The 13,313-nt window shown below is 39.6% G+C and overlaps 1 protein-coding gene across 1 annotated transcript in view; it reads right to left on the bottom strand.

Moving 5' to 3' along the window:
* Positions 1-13,313, bottom strand: part of kcnh2b (potassium voltage-gated channel, subfamily H (eag-related), member 2b) — an 18,926-nt gene that overhangs the window by 5,088 nt on the left and 525 nt on the right. Inside the window, exons 3-12 of the mRNA XM_025054679.1 lie at positions 13,058-13,287; positions 12,327-12,430; positions 11,300-11,438; positions 10,157-10,311; positions 9,575-9,669; positions 8,901-9,041; positions 5,797-5,996; positions 1,406-1,658; positions 837-1,030; positions 605-707 (exon numbers count right to left, since the gene is read on the bottom strand). Coding sequence (XP_024910447.1) covers positions 605-707; positions 837-1,030; positions 1,406-1,658; positions 5,797-5,996; positions 8,901-9,041; positions 9,575-9,669; positions 10,157-10,311; positions 11,300-11,438; positions 12,327-12,430; positions 13,058-13,287 — 1,614 coding nt within the window. The remainder of the gene's footprint in view (positions 1-604; positions 708-836; positions 1,031-1,405; positions 1,659-5,796; positions 5,997-8,900; positions 9,042-9,574; positions 9,670-10,156; positions 10,312-11,299; positions 11,439-12,326; positions 12,431-13,057; positions 13,288-13,313) is intronic.

Genomic DNA, 13,313 nt, shown 5'->3' on the forward strand with positions numbered 1-13,313 from the left:
CTGGATCCAGGGTTGGTGACTTGTTCAGAGTGAGAGGCACCCTGAACCAAAACGGCTACCACCGCGTCCTGCAGCGCCATGCAATACCCTCTGGTATGCGTCTAGTTGGTCAGGGGTTCATCTTACAGCAAGATAATGACCCAAAACATAAGTCCAAGCTATGCCAGAACTATCTTGCGAAAAAAAAAAACAAGCTGGTAAATTTGAACACACGGAGTGGCCAGCACAGTCTCCAGACTTAAACTCCATTGAGCTGGTTTGGGATGAAACGGACAGAAGAGTGAAAGCAAAAGCAACCCACAAGTGCCACACATTTATGGGAACTTCTGCAACAGACATGGGAAGAACTTTCTGAAGAACATTTGATCTCTATTGTAGAAAGAATGCCTCGTGGCTACTTTGATGAGTCAACCCTTTAGAATACATTTTGGTCTATAAATTGATTCCATAATTTCTTTTTTTGACTCCAATTGCTTATTTGTACTATGCTTTCACGTCTGAGTGCAGTGAGACATTAAACGGCATAATTTTCAGTAAAAACACTGGAAGAATTGGGGCGTTCTAAAACTTTTGACTGGTAGTGTACCTATTTTGTTTTGGTTACCTTTCTCTGTACGTCGTCTAAATGATAACTTCCGTCTTCTTAATTTGTTAAATCCGCCTCCGTTTGAGTCGTCGCTGCTTGGAGAGCCCGGAATCATGTTGTTCTAAAAATAATAAAAAAATTGAAAAAAAAAAAAAGAAAATAAAAAAAGAACAAGACATTATGTACATTTAACTTTTTTTTTCTTAGCGTTTACTCTAATATTATTATCAAATTTAACCAGTTAACTTACATCTCGGAGGTTGAAGGTGATTTCCAGGTTGTTCCAGAAGTTGTCGGCGAACTCAGGATACATGTCTAACACCTCCAGGACATCTTCTCTTTGGATTTTATGAAGGTCACAGTAGGTAAGAGCTCTGACATCAGCATTGGATTTACCCGGGCGGGAGTACAGGTTAATAGGCTCCCCGAAAATATCGTTCTTCCCTGAAAAAAAGAAAGAAAAGAAAAGAAAAAAAAGTAAAATGTCGTGGGAAAATATTGGTGCAGTTTGAGCAATGCTGACTATCCACCAGTAGATGGCGATACCAAGCTACAAAAAATGCCTTAAAGTCATTACAGCTTGGAAGGATGGTTTCTTTACACATAGTTACATAAAAAAATAAATGTTTTAAAACAGATTTGTGACACTGGATCATGGCCCTGCAGATATTAAAGTTTCTGTTTTTCCCCATAAGTTTGTAAATGTCAGTGGACCCATCCAAGATAAATGGCATAACGTGGCATCGGGTTTTCAGAGGTTGCTGTTCAAAGAAATATAAGGTGGAGAGAAATTGCTAAATTCAAGAGCATTTTATTTACCTAAGATGGCGACCACCACATCCCCTCTCAGGATCTCTATGGATCCCCTGGAAATAAAGTAAATGGCGGTGAGGACATCGCCAGCGTGGACCAAAGTGTCACCCGGAGGAGCATGGGTAGTCTTGAACTTCATGGCCAAGGCCCTGAGGCAGCCTTTGGTGGAGCCCTTAAAAGCCTTACAGTTCTGCAGCAAAGTCCGGTTCAGATGGAGGCAGATGTCTGCCTGAAGACACTCTGGGAAGCCTTTCAGCACCTGTGGAGAGGGACGAAGGAATAAGGTGGGGGAGGGAGCAGGTGAGGGAGGGTGAGAACGATAGGGGTGGGTAGACGGAGGGGGAAAGGAAATGTGAGGACATAAGACGGGAGAAAAACAGGTGTAAGGAGGAAAAAGGAGACATGTGGAAAACAAGACAGGAGAACAGGTGAGAGGAATCAAGTGTTCAAACTGAAGGTTGTATCAAAGTGTAAAACCGAAAAGTAAATGTTTATTTAAAATAAAGTCATTATAAGTCAAATCCTGTCAAAAAACAAACAAACAAAAGTTATTTGAAAGAAAATTTAATATCAATCATTTCCCCTGTATTTGGTTCCAGTACTCCAGTACAACATAGAGAATAGTAACTTACTTAGTAAATAAATATTCATGACGTAACGTACTTGTCATGGTAAGACGTCCCCCCTATATGTGGCCTTAAATACATGGTCGTAATTTAAAGGTGATCGCAATGCTAACCTAACTTAGCTCAACTCCAGCTGTGGTTACGATGCATTTGAACATATGCTATAGATAATACAGTTCTATAATCGTTTACTTATACCTACCTAAGGTACACTTTAACCTTGTGAATGATTTTCCAGTTAATTTACTCCCTCATAGTGAGACCTCAGCATGTTTAGTTGAACACATTGCTGTTGTACTTGCAGAAATTAAAGAAAGACACTTGAATATCTTCCAACGGCTTTAAGTCGCTTTTTTTTGTTTTTAGCCATCTACTGCCACCTTGTGGTAAAGTATCTAATTGTTCTGCAATTGTAACAGACCCATAAATTGATAAATACATAGATTTTAGGCCAGTGAAATTAAATTGGATCAATTTTCTACGGTACACTTGAATGAATTCGTGAATTCTCCCTGCGCACTAATGTGTGGAGAGCACAGTGGTTGAGAACCACTGCTATGGATTCAAACATGTTTAAAGTTGTTTATCATTATTTCACATTCTATCTGTCTAATCGTCTCTTCAGTGTCTGTACTTAAATCATATAAATTATAATAATTGTGGTTGTAATCATCCAGAGAAATCAAGGTGAATTGAATGGTTTAGACTGGGGTTCTCACTTCCATGAGCTCATTCACTAATTTGTAGAGCACAGACAGGAAAAGACTTTCAAACCCTTCCAAGAGCCCACTGGGAAACAGTCAGCGGGCCTGCGGAGTGTAATTAATATGAAGGACTACTGCAGTTTTAACGAGTTTACCGCAGCCACTGGAAGGACCCAGTTCTTCTTCCCTCTCTCTTCTCTCCTTCTTACTGTGTAGTCTCTCAATGGCTGACTGCACACAACCCCGCTCTCTCTAAAACACACAGCGTCTCAACGCTCCTCTCCTCAAGCTGTTTCTTCATTTCAGCCTCCAGGAGGGTTCCTTTTCAGATCTGCATGGACCACGCTTCATTTCTCACTTTATTTATCCCTTCCCTCCCTCCATTCTGCTCCTTACTTTGTACTTCCTGTGTATTTTTTAATGTCAAGCCTCATTGACATCTTTGCAACCCGCTTTGCTTTTTTTTATTCCATCTTCCTTTTTCTGAGCCTAGTCATACAATAAAAGTTTTAAAACTTTCAAGGTTCAGTCGAAAAAGAAATCAAACAAGAAAAAAAAAAAAACACAGACATAAAATTCCTGCTCGAACTCTCCTTTTCTGGCTTTAAAAAATAACTCAACATGTCTTCCAGTACGTGACGGCTTTTTTGTTGATTTGTGAGATGCCAGGTGAAATCCCAAATGCGTAGAAGGCAGAATTTATTACCTGGCTGCATGCAATGTTTGCCTGTCTTCAATTTAATGGAACATTTGGCTGTTGCCAAGTGGCTGACTTTCAAGGTTGCACTTCTGTTGTGTCCAAAATGTCGTTGTTGTCAAGTCAATGTTCAGTTTTCTTTTTTTTTTTTTTTTGAAGGCTGTGAGACACTTAAATGCAATCATTGCATCAGTGGTGGTGTTTTGTAATTAATTCATTGTATTAATTATTCTTTTATTCTTAATTACCAAAACCTGTCCATTTCGTGCTAGCTAGCTACATACTAGCATGACGACAAACAGTCGCAACCCACCAGGATGATGACATTGGAATCCTCCCCTGCTCTTCCTTCCAATTTTCTGAGGATCCCCTGGCGCCCCATCAGGCCGCCGTCCCTACTTTGAAAACCACTGTTCTACTTTGTGTTACTCCATTATATTATCCATTATTTTACTGTATTTTACTGAAATCTATTTGATTCTACTGTATTATTTTCTAATCTATTCTACTGTGATCTAATGTAATGTACTATTTTCTAATCTATTACATTCAAATAAATACATTATAATAGATCAGCACACAAGCAAGTGAATACATTATGGGTTCTCTCCTCTCCTGTCCTACATGTCTAGGCCATATTTACCATATTTACGTATATACCATATTTTAAAAAACACAATTGAATACGTGCTGATGATGGTCACACACACACAGAGAGACAAGACAATTACACTGAACTCCAGTGGACAAAGGAATGACAGGAGAAAACAAAAAACAAAAGGAAGGGACAATGACTGAAACTAAAAACATACCGTTTCACTAATGGAAGCTTGCATTAAGACCTTGGCACCCAAACAGAGATTCTCTGTGCTTACGTAGGGCTTCACCAGCAATAATTAATGTGGTACTGCGAGGCTGCAGCGGCGGCGGCGGCATACTGATGTTATGAGCAAATGTGCTTTTAGCAAAAAAGTACTTTGAGCGCAGCCTAAAAATAGACATAAGATTTGTGTCGTCGCAGATGACTGTGACAGAATGCCAGACGGAACCACACAGAGCTCGGCTACAACAACACCGACCGGCTCATGCACAGCAATACTTTAGTCACATAAAGTGAGCGGGCGTGACGTGTGTTTGTTTTGTCGATGCCGGCTGGGGCATTTAGGAAGTCATTCATACATGGATACAGAAGACGTCACCGGTGTTGGGGCTCCGTCTGTATGCATGTGGTTTTTGGGTATTGTATAAAGCAGGGGTCGCTAACGTGGTGCCCAGGGGCACCTGGTAGCTATGTTGCCCACGGGGTATATTGTAAAAATAAAACTAGTCAACAAGAAGGTCAAATATTGTACTGTTACTGTGTTTTTTCAGTTACACTTGCAATGATATTCACTTATTACTATCATTGTTTAGAAAGTTTGTACAAGTAGCTACTAAATGCCCTTGAAGTAGCTCTCAGGTTTGAAAAGGTTGGTGACCCCTGGTATAAAGGTCGACTGTACTCCGATCCACCGACGCGTGTAGAGCAATCCAGCAATCTCGTGCCGTATGTCGGCATGCATGGCACTAGTAACCCGTTTGCATGTCACAGTGTTTGTGTTTGGATTTGCACTACACTTACGTCAGGATTTTGTTCCTAGCGTCGACGTAACTCGGATTCTCGTAAGTCGGAACTCGCATACAATTACATATGACATATCGCAAAAGATGGAGGAAAACGGAACCTGGGCGGCAAACAGCTATTAAAACAACGCGGAGAGTGGGATGTTGAATTTGGTCCGACAAACCGTGGTTTGGATCCATAACGAAGGGCAAAAGCGTTTCATAAAATATGGTGTCATCGGCAAATGATAAGACTTTTTTAAAATGAATTTAAAAGTACGGGGTGTGGTGACGTAACGGTGAAATCGCAATAAGTCGATGTTGTTTAGATCAAGACGAGCTGTATTAGAACCTTGAACATGTGCAAATCAACACAAATAATAATAATAATAATAATAATAAAAAATTGGTACTGTGGTATCTGTGTATAGAAGCCTCCATGCACGTGAACATGCAGATGCATAAAGTACACGAGGTCAAGACTCTTCCCTAGTAAAATGCACAAAGGCGTCTGTTTATGTGTGTGTGTGTGTGTTTGTGTGTGTGTGTGTGCAATTCATTTATCATACTCACATCAGTCCTATTTTCTCTGAGGGTGTCGGACCATGCATGCTGAGACAAAGTCTTCCAATCATCCTATTAACGTACAACGCAGGCTCAAAATACTCCTCTAGCCTTCGTGTGCGTACATGTGTGTAATCAACATTCATGAACATGAACAGACGAGGTGAACACACAAGGAGGTGATGCGTGGGGAGCGGTACTCACGGCGTTCATGTCGATGCCATTAGTATAGGACCACGCGTGTTGGAAGTACTCCTCCAATCTCTGCCTGAGAGGGTTGGGGATCTGGTGGAAGCGGATGAACTCCCTGACTCTGAGCATCTGAGTGTGGTAGCGGGCTGTGCCTGAGTACAGCCGCTGGATTATGGCCGACACGTTCCCAAAGATACTGGCGTACATGAGGGCTAGGGGGCAAGAGACGAGAGAGGTGTTGATTAGTTTGGAGGGTTGTTTTTTTTTTAAGGAAAACATTTTGAAAACAGACACAGTTGTATTTTGTACATCATTGTAACACATTTACGAAGTAGGACTACTAGCTTGGGTATCCGGGCACCAACAAAAAAATTATAAAGAATTGAGACATGGAAAGCAAAAGTTGATAGACTATTTTTTCCCTAAGGTATGTGTGACAAAAAAACACAACAAAACTAGGGATGACACAACTAAACTGTTCAATTTCCCAAAGGGAACTCCCGAGGGATTAATAAAGTGCTATCTATCTATCTATCTATTTATCTATCTACCTATCTATCCATCTATCTATCCATCTATCTATCCATCTATCTACCTATCTATCTATCCATCTATCTACCTATCTATCTATCTATCTATCTATCCATCTACCCATCTACCCATCCATCCATCCATCTATCTATCTATCTACCCACCTACCTACCTACCTACCTACCTACCTATCCATCTATCTATCTATCCATCTACCCATCTATCCATCTACCCATCTATCCATCTATCTATCTATCCATCTATCTATCTCTCTACCTCTCCATCTATCTATCTATCTATCATCTATCCATCTATCTATCTATCCATCTATCCATCCATCTATCTATCTATCTACCTACCTATCTATCTATCTATCTATCATCTATCCATCTATCTATCTATCCATCTATCTATCCATCTATCTACCTATCTATCTATCCATCTATCCATCCATCTATCTATCTATCTATCTCTCATCTATCCATCTATCTATCTATCCATCTATCCATCTATCTATCTATCTATCATCTATCCATCTATCTATCTATCCATCTATCCATCCATCTATCTATCTATCTATCTATCCATCTTCTTAATGTCCAATACTGATACCGCAACATGGATGTCAATATCAATCCGATACCTTCTTTGCCCCACATGTATGCCGCGGGCTGTCTTTTTGCTAAGGCGATAGTCTCCCTATTTTTGTTACATCACGCAAAGTTAAGTTGAGTATTTTTTAAATTTTGTATTTGTTAGAATATTTATAACAGGAAGTGGCACCGAGATAATTCCCGCCATGAGTTGGCTAATAGCATATGCTAGACATAAGTATATATCAATTGCAACTGCATTTAAGAGGCACTTAGTGCCACAGTTTGTATTGATTATAACAGAATACATTACCAAACACCTTCTAAGCATGTCCTCTATTTTCTTGTTTGAATGTCTGTTTATTATGTGCAGAAGTGTCTTGTCTCTGCTTTTACATGCGTGTAAAAAACAAACGAAGCGCGAATATTCCTTGTTTGACAAGGACAATAATATTTACCTCAAAGGATTTACTACCGCGCATCTAATCGGTGTTGTCCTCCTGTTCTAATTTGTTTAAATAATTGTCAATCCTGTGTTTGTTTGGATTTCCGCTGACTTCTAAAGATCTGTCGGCCCTCATTACTGTCAACATTCTCTATTTGAACAGCCATGTGTGTGTTTGTGTGTGCGAGAGAGATAGATAGAGAGGAACTAAGACGGCAATCTATCTCCGACTTAATCTCAAAACGAACTAAGACGACAATCTATCTCCGACTTAATCTCAAAACAAGGCATAAAACACGAAAGGTTTTTATCGCTAACTGCATTTCATTTTTTGAACAATTTGTGACTCAGTGTCCAGAAATAAAAATGGACCAAGTGTTAGTTTCATTTTCTGTCGCGGTAAATGCCACATTGTCTGGAGGAGGACTGCAGCCCAAACTGAAAATAAATGAATTGTCCTGTAAGTGCTTCCTCTCGAGCTTCGTCTTCGGCTCTTACGTCAGGCTACTTCTCTTCTACAACATTTACCTTAACTACATTTTTCAGCAGACGAACAGGCAGTTGGCATTGATGCTAAGGTACATGGGGTTAAGTTTGCTCCGTGTACCATTTTCAAACGAAAATGTCGCGTTGCACTCTTCAACGATTAAAACATCAGCATAATGAAATACAAAGAGAAATACTTTGAATGAAAACAGCAGTGCATGTTAACTCTGTCGACTTACTAAATGTCCGTAACAAGCTCTAGGAAAACCTGGAAGGTAACAAATACTTAAAACTTCTGATACTCATAGAGCTTTAAGGGTCATCATTCTGATTGTCCGTAACACTGCAATCTCTACGATGGAATACAGCTGTTGGATAATACCATGAAATCACGGAGCTGCTGTTGATGTTAAATGTGGAAAATTGTCGAAATATATGCAAAAGTAGAACTCAAAAGTTTAGCTTCATTGAGTTGATGGATTTTTTTTTGTTACTGTACTTAATTGCGGCTTGTAAAGTAGGAGTCAGCGTGTCCGCTGCGGACTTCCTGTACATATTCTGATTACTTCCTGTTGATGATTGAATTTTAAGCTTGAGGTGTTTCAGTTAAACAGAAACTCCTGCAGCGAGTATGAGAGTAAGTTAATAGACAATTGAACTGAAAACACATAATGTTCTGACTATGTGTTGAAATATGTCACCATTATATATATATATAATATATATATATAATTATAATTATTTTACACTGAAATAATCTGTGTATATATATATATTTATATACACTATACATTCACATACTGTATATACAGTGTACATATATACATATATACAGTGTATCTATATGAATACATATAATTCTCTATTTTGGTATATAACATTTCAACATATTTATACATACTGCATTTTTGTTCATATATATCTGAACACATTTTTATACATATTTACGCAATTATCAATATATCTGTATATATAAATGTGCATTTGTGTATGTATATTGTTATATTTGTATCAACATTTTTCACGTTCGAGTGACTACGTGACATTGTTTTTTTACTCACAGCCTATGAGCATGACACAGATGGAGAAAATCTTCTCTGAGTTGGTGTTTGGGGAAACATTTCCAAAGCCCACGCTGGTCAGACTGCTGAAGGTGAAGTACAGAGCTGTGACATACTTGTCCTTAATGGAAGGTCCTGACCCTACAGATGTGAAGGAAATGTCAAAACGGGTCTACCGTTAGTCAGAAGTAACAACGACGACCACAGCCTGAAGTTAAGCTTCTGTAAACATTTGAATTTGGTAAAAATCCACTTCTAATGGATTCTACTCTATAAGAATATAGTTATATATTTAAAATAAATATGTCTAAAAAGGAAAGAGGTGTCAAACTCATTTTGGTTTAGGGGTCATATACAGTCTATTTTGATAAATAACAATAAATCCATGTTTTCCCCTTTGTTTTCATGCACATAAGTATAAGTATCATTCTTCTTTGGTCCATTTTTTCTACTTTCAAAATTCGTCAAGCGGGCCCGATTGAACCCTCTAACGGGCCGGGTTTGGCCCACGAGCCGCATGTTTGACACCCCGGTAGTAAGGGCTCTGCTAGTTTATGTGTTCCAATAATCCCCAGTAGATTAAGAACCCCTGGTAGGGCTCTATGGTGGACAAATACTTACGTCTCCACATCGACACTCTTAGTATTTGTGCTTGCATTCAGTCTTTTTAATACCTGGAATGGAGTCATTGAAGTGTTTTCCCAGTTGATCGCCCAGTGTGTGAAGCCAGCCAATAGAACCGTTCCTTTCCACACTTCCAATGGCATACCTGGGGAAAGTAACAGTTGAAATGTGAACAAGCTGAATAAAATGAAATTAAAATACTTAAATTACTATTAGTGATAGATGTATTAATATTAGCATTGCCTTAGATTAGCAGTGATGTCAAACAGTAACGTCGCTAAAGTTTTTGATGACGCCAGGGTTCTAAGACAACGTGTTCAATGTGTACAATCCTAACTTTACTCCCATATTCTTTTCCCGTTTTTTTATCACCGATACTGATATCAATTTCTTTTTACTCCAGTAAAAAACATGACAAATACTGACCATTTAACAACTTTAGAATGTATTTTTAATACAATGTTAGACGTAGCAAATTACATTATTTCATTTTTGCGCAACGTAACCTAAATAATTTAACTTCTACCATTAAGGAACAAATGATCAACTAATCGATCGAGTACCACTCATTTGAGTATCGATACCACGGAGTCCATACTTCTGTCAGTATTCATCAGACTGTGGCAGCGTACCAGATACAGGCCAGCCAGTGAGCGATCAGGGCGAAGGTGCACATGAGGAGGAAGAGGACGGCCGCACCATACTCCGAGTAGCGATCGAGCTTCCTGGCCACGCGGACCAATCGCAGAAGACGAGCAGTTTTCAGCAGGCCGATCAGAGTGGTGGTCTACGGAGATCGGAGGAGACAGAGGAAGGTGGGAATTAGATATTGAAAAGTTCCGAGTTACACATTCACATTCACAAGTTACGCAATCCGCTGGAAAAGCCGAGGCCTCGTGGGACTCTCTGCAGTAGAAAGGGTAATATCAGAGTCTGCTTCAATACATCAGCTGCCGTTTTATCTTATTTCATCCTTCTCTTTTTTTAAATTTAACCAGTTACACTTTTCCATTTCACTGGTTCTGTGCATTGAAAACATCCATTTTTTGGCTCAGAAAATGTCATCAAAAATGTATCCAGAATTACTGGCTAGTTTAGTGCGGTAAGGTAAATTAACCAATGTGAAATAATAATAATAATATTACAATAGTACATACAAATGTATAAACCTTAGCTTTTTTGGCTTTTCATTCTCATGATTCTTCATGAATCTGGCCCTTTTGACAAATATAATTGGTGATCTCTGATGTAAAATTTGGGTTTTTCCTGACACATGAAGCTTCATCTCAGGGCTCCAATGACCAAAATAAATTGTTAATAAAAATTGTTAATTCCAGTCACCCCTACAGGAGTCAAAATAAAAATTCATATTCAACGAAGAAACCCATCGCTCATTTGTTTTCGTTGTGTTCATTTCCATAAATTAGTCACTGATCGATAGGAACAGCGTTTCTTTAATTAAGATGTTGTTTTATGCTCATGGATGAAAACAACCATTGATAAATCAACAAACAGACCTTCGTGAGTGTGCATAACAAATCATAAGAATCCCAAGGTGGCAGACAGATGTTTAAGCACACGTGTCAAACTCAAGGCCCGTGGACCGAACGTGGCCCGCCAAGTCATTGACACCCCCGTGTTGAAGCAATAACAGCATTTGCTCGTCTTCCTCCACATCTTAACCTCCATCTCATTGCCTCTGCGTCTCCCCACTTCCTTCCCATTATCTCTAAAACCAAAAACACTCCCGGTTCTGTTGGTCCGTGAGTGCCTACCTCCTCTCCGTTTCGGTAGATGAGCAGATCAAAGGGAATAGCAGCGACCATGTCGATGAGGAACCAGCCTTTGAAGTAGTGGACGGCGATTCGCAGTGGGTGGCTCACCACTTCATCGTTGGTGTTCACATATGTCGTCCTGGGAGCGAAAGAAAGGTCAAGGGTTAGGGGCGCGAGACAATGTATCTCTAGAATTATTCTGAATAATTCCGACTGATCCCATGATAATTGTCTATGCCGACGTTTGCAATCTGTATTACGGTAATCTCCCTTATTTGGGACCGACTGTTGATTGGAGTCCTTGTTGTAAAATGAGTGCTAGCATTGTATTTGTTGTTGGTGTTTAGCAAAAAAACTTAATTTACAAATCCATGTTTTGCTCATACTACCAATAGTACCAATAATAATAATACAGTGATTCTCCCCTATCGCGATAGTTGCGTTCCACGACCTAACACAAAATTGGAAAAATCGCAAAGTAGAGGTGAGATAGTTATTATATTATGTACGAATGTATTTACCCTTTACGAACCTCCCCCAGAGTTATCGCAATATGGCAAAAATGTCATGAGATCAGAGTAAGGGGCCGTGAATATAGACCGCGATATAGAAAGGGACCGGTGTACATACAAATACTACCATTACAACGATGAAAGGTCTTGGGAATTTAATGTGTGGAAATCCATCCATCCAATTTCATTCGCTTATCCGTTACCAGGTCGCGGGGACAGTAGTCACCATGACAGCCACCCAAATCACACTGCGCCTTACAAGCCCCTTTGTGAACCTTCATAGAATGTTCTAGGATTTAATTTCAAGTGTATTTTTCAACTGAGAACAAAATGGCTGTAAATCCACCACTTGAAGGTGAGAGAGTGTGTCAGGGTTTGGTTTTCATGGCCAATATAGAAAATACAGTAAATGATTTTTACAAGAACGTAAGCTTCGAGACGTTTTGCTAAAGTTCCGAATTGATAACACAAGCAGAGCCAAAGCCTGTTATCGGAAGAACTCAACACCAACTGACCTGAAATTGATGAGGATGTCAATAATGAACATGATGTCCACTATGAGGTCCACTACGTTGAGGGGCGAGCAGGAGTAACCGCAGCTCTGCATAGCCGCCTCTTCCTACACAGAGAGGGGCAAAAGAAAGAGAGAGGAACATTTGTTTGCATTAACGACAGAAAAAGAAAAAACACACAAGGAAACGACAGAAAAATAGAACATTCATCTGACATACTGTCCTGACTCTATATCCATTTTAACTGTACTGAAGCCATAGTGTTTTCTGACCTGGTCCGTTCATTTGCCGATGATGAAGCGTTATTTTTTCAGGTTGTTATGCAGGAATTCCATTTGTGTCAATGTGTTAAAAAACATTAAAATTTAGTGTCATCAGTGCAGGTCAGTAACTGTGACACTCTTCATGTGACTAGACAAATTTGGAAAAGATGATATTGACAAATAATTTATTTTAAAATGTTTGGAATGTTGAGGATTATATTAAGGAATGTTGTATTATTGAGATTTATCATTGATATTTATCATGATTAACTATGATTAATATTGATCAACAGTCTATCAGTAACAACAACAACTGACCAACTTAGGATTAATTACGCTCATGATTAATCACGATGAATCTTCAGCTACCTTGCGATCATTTGCAGCCCTAATGTACAGCTCTTACATAAATCAGGATTGTAATTAATAACAAGCAAAAGCTTCATCGTTAGCTAATAATTTGCATGTCACCTGGTCATTGAGGAGGAAAGCAGCGGAGTACGGTGTGACAATGGCAGTGTAGATGACCAGCAGCAGTATTAGCCAGTCCCACACTGCCTTGAAGGGGCTGTAGTGCAGCACCGTCCACTTGTGGATGCGAGGAGCTTGGAGCTTGTACTCCGGCAACACGTCTGCGCCCAGAGACAGCACCTGCACAGAGGGAGGAGCAGAGGGACCGTCCCGGAGTGAACACCGCAGTACTAGTTCCACTTACTTCACCGCTTCC

The sequence above is a fragment of the Cynoglossus semilaevis genome, chromosome 3 (genome assembly GCF_000523025.1).
Source record: "Cynoglossus semilaevis isolate Cse_v1.0 chromosome 3, Cse_v1.0, whole genome shotgun sequence".
Taxonomy (NCBI): domain Eukaryota; kingdom Metazoa; phylum Chordata; class Actinopteri; order Pleuronectiformes; family Cynoglossidae; genus Cynoglossus; species Cynoglossus semilaevis.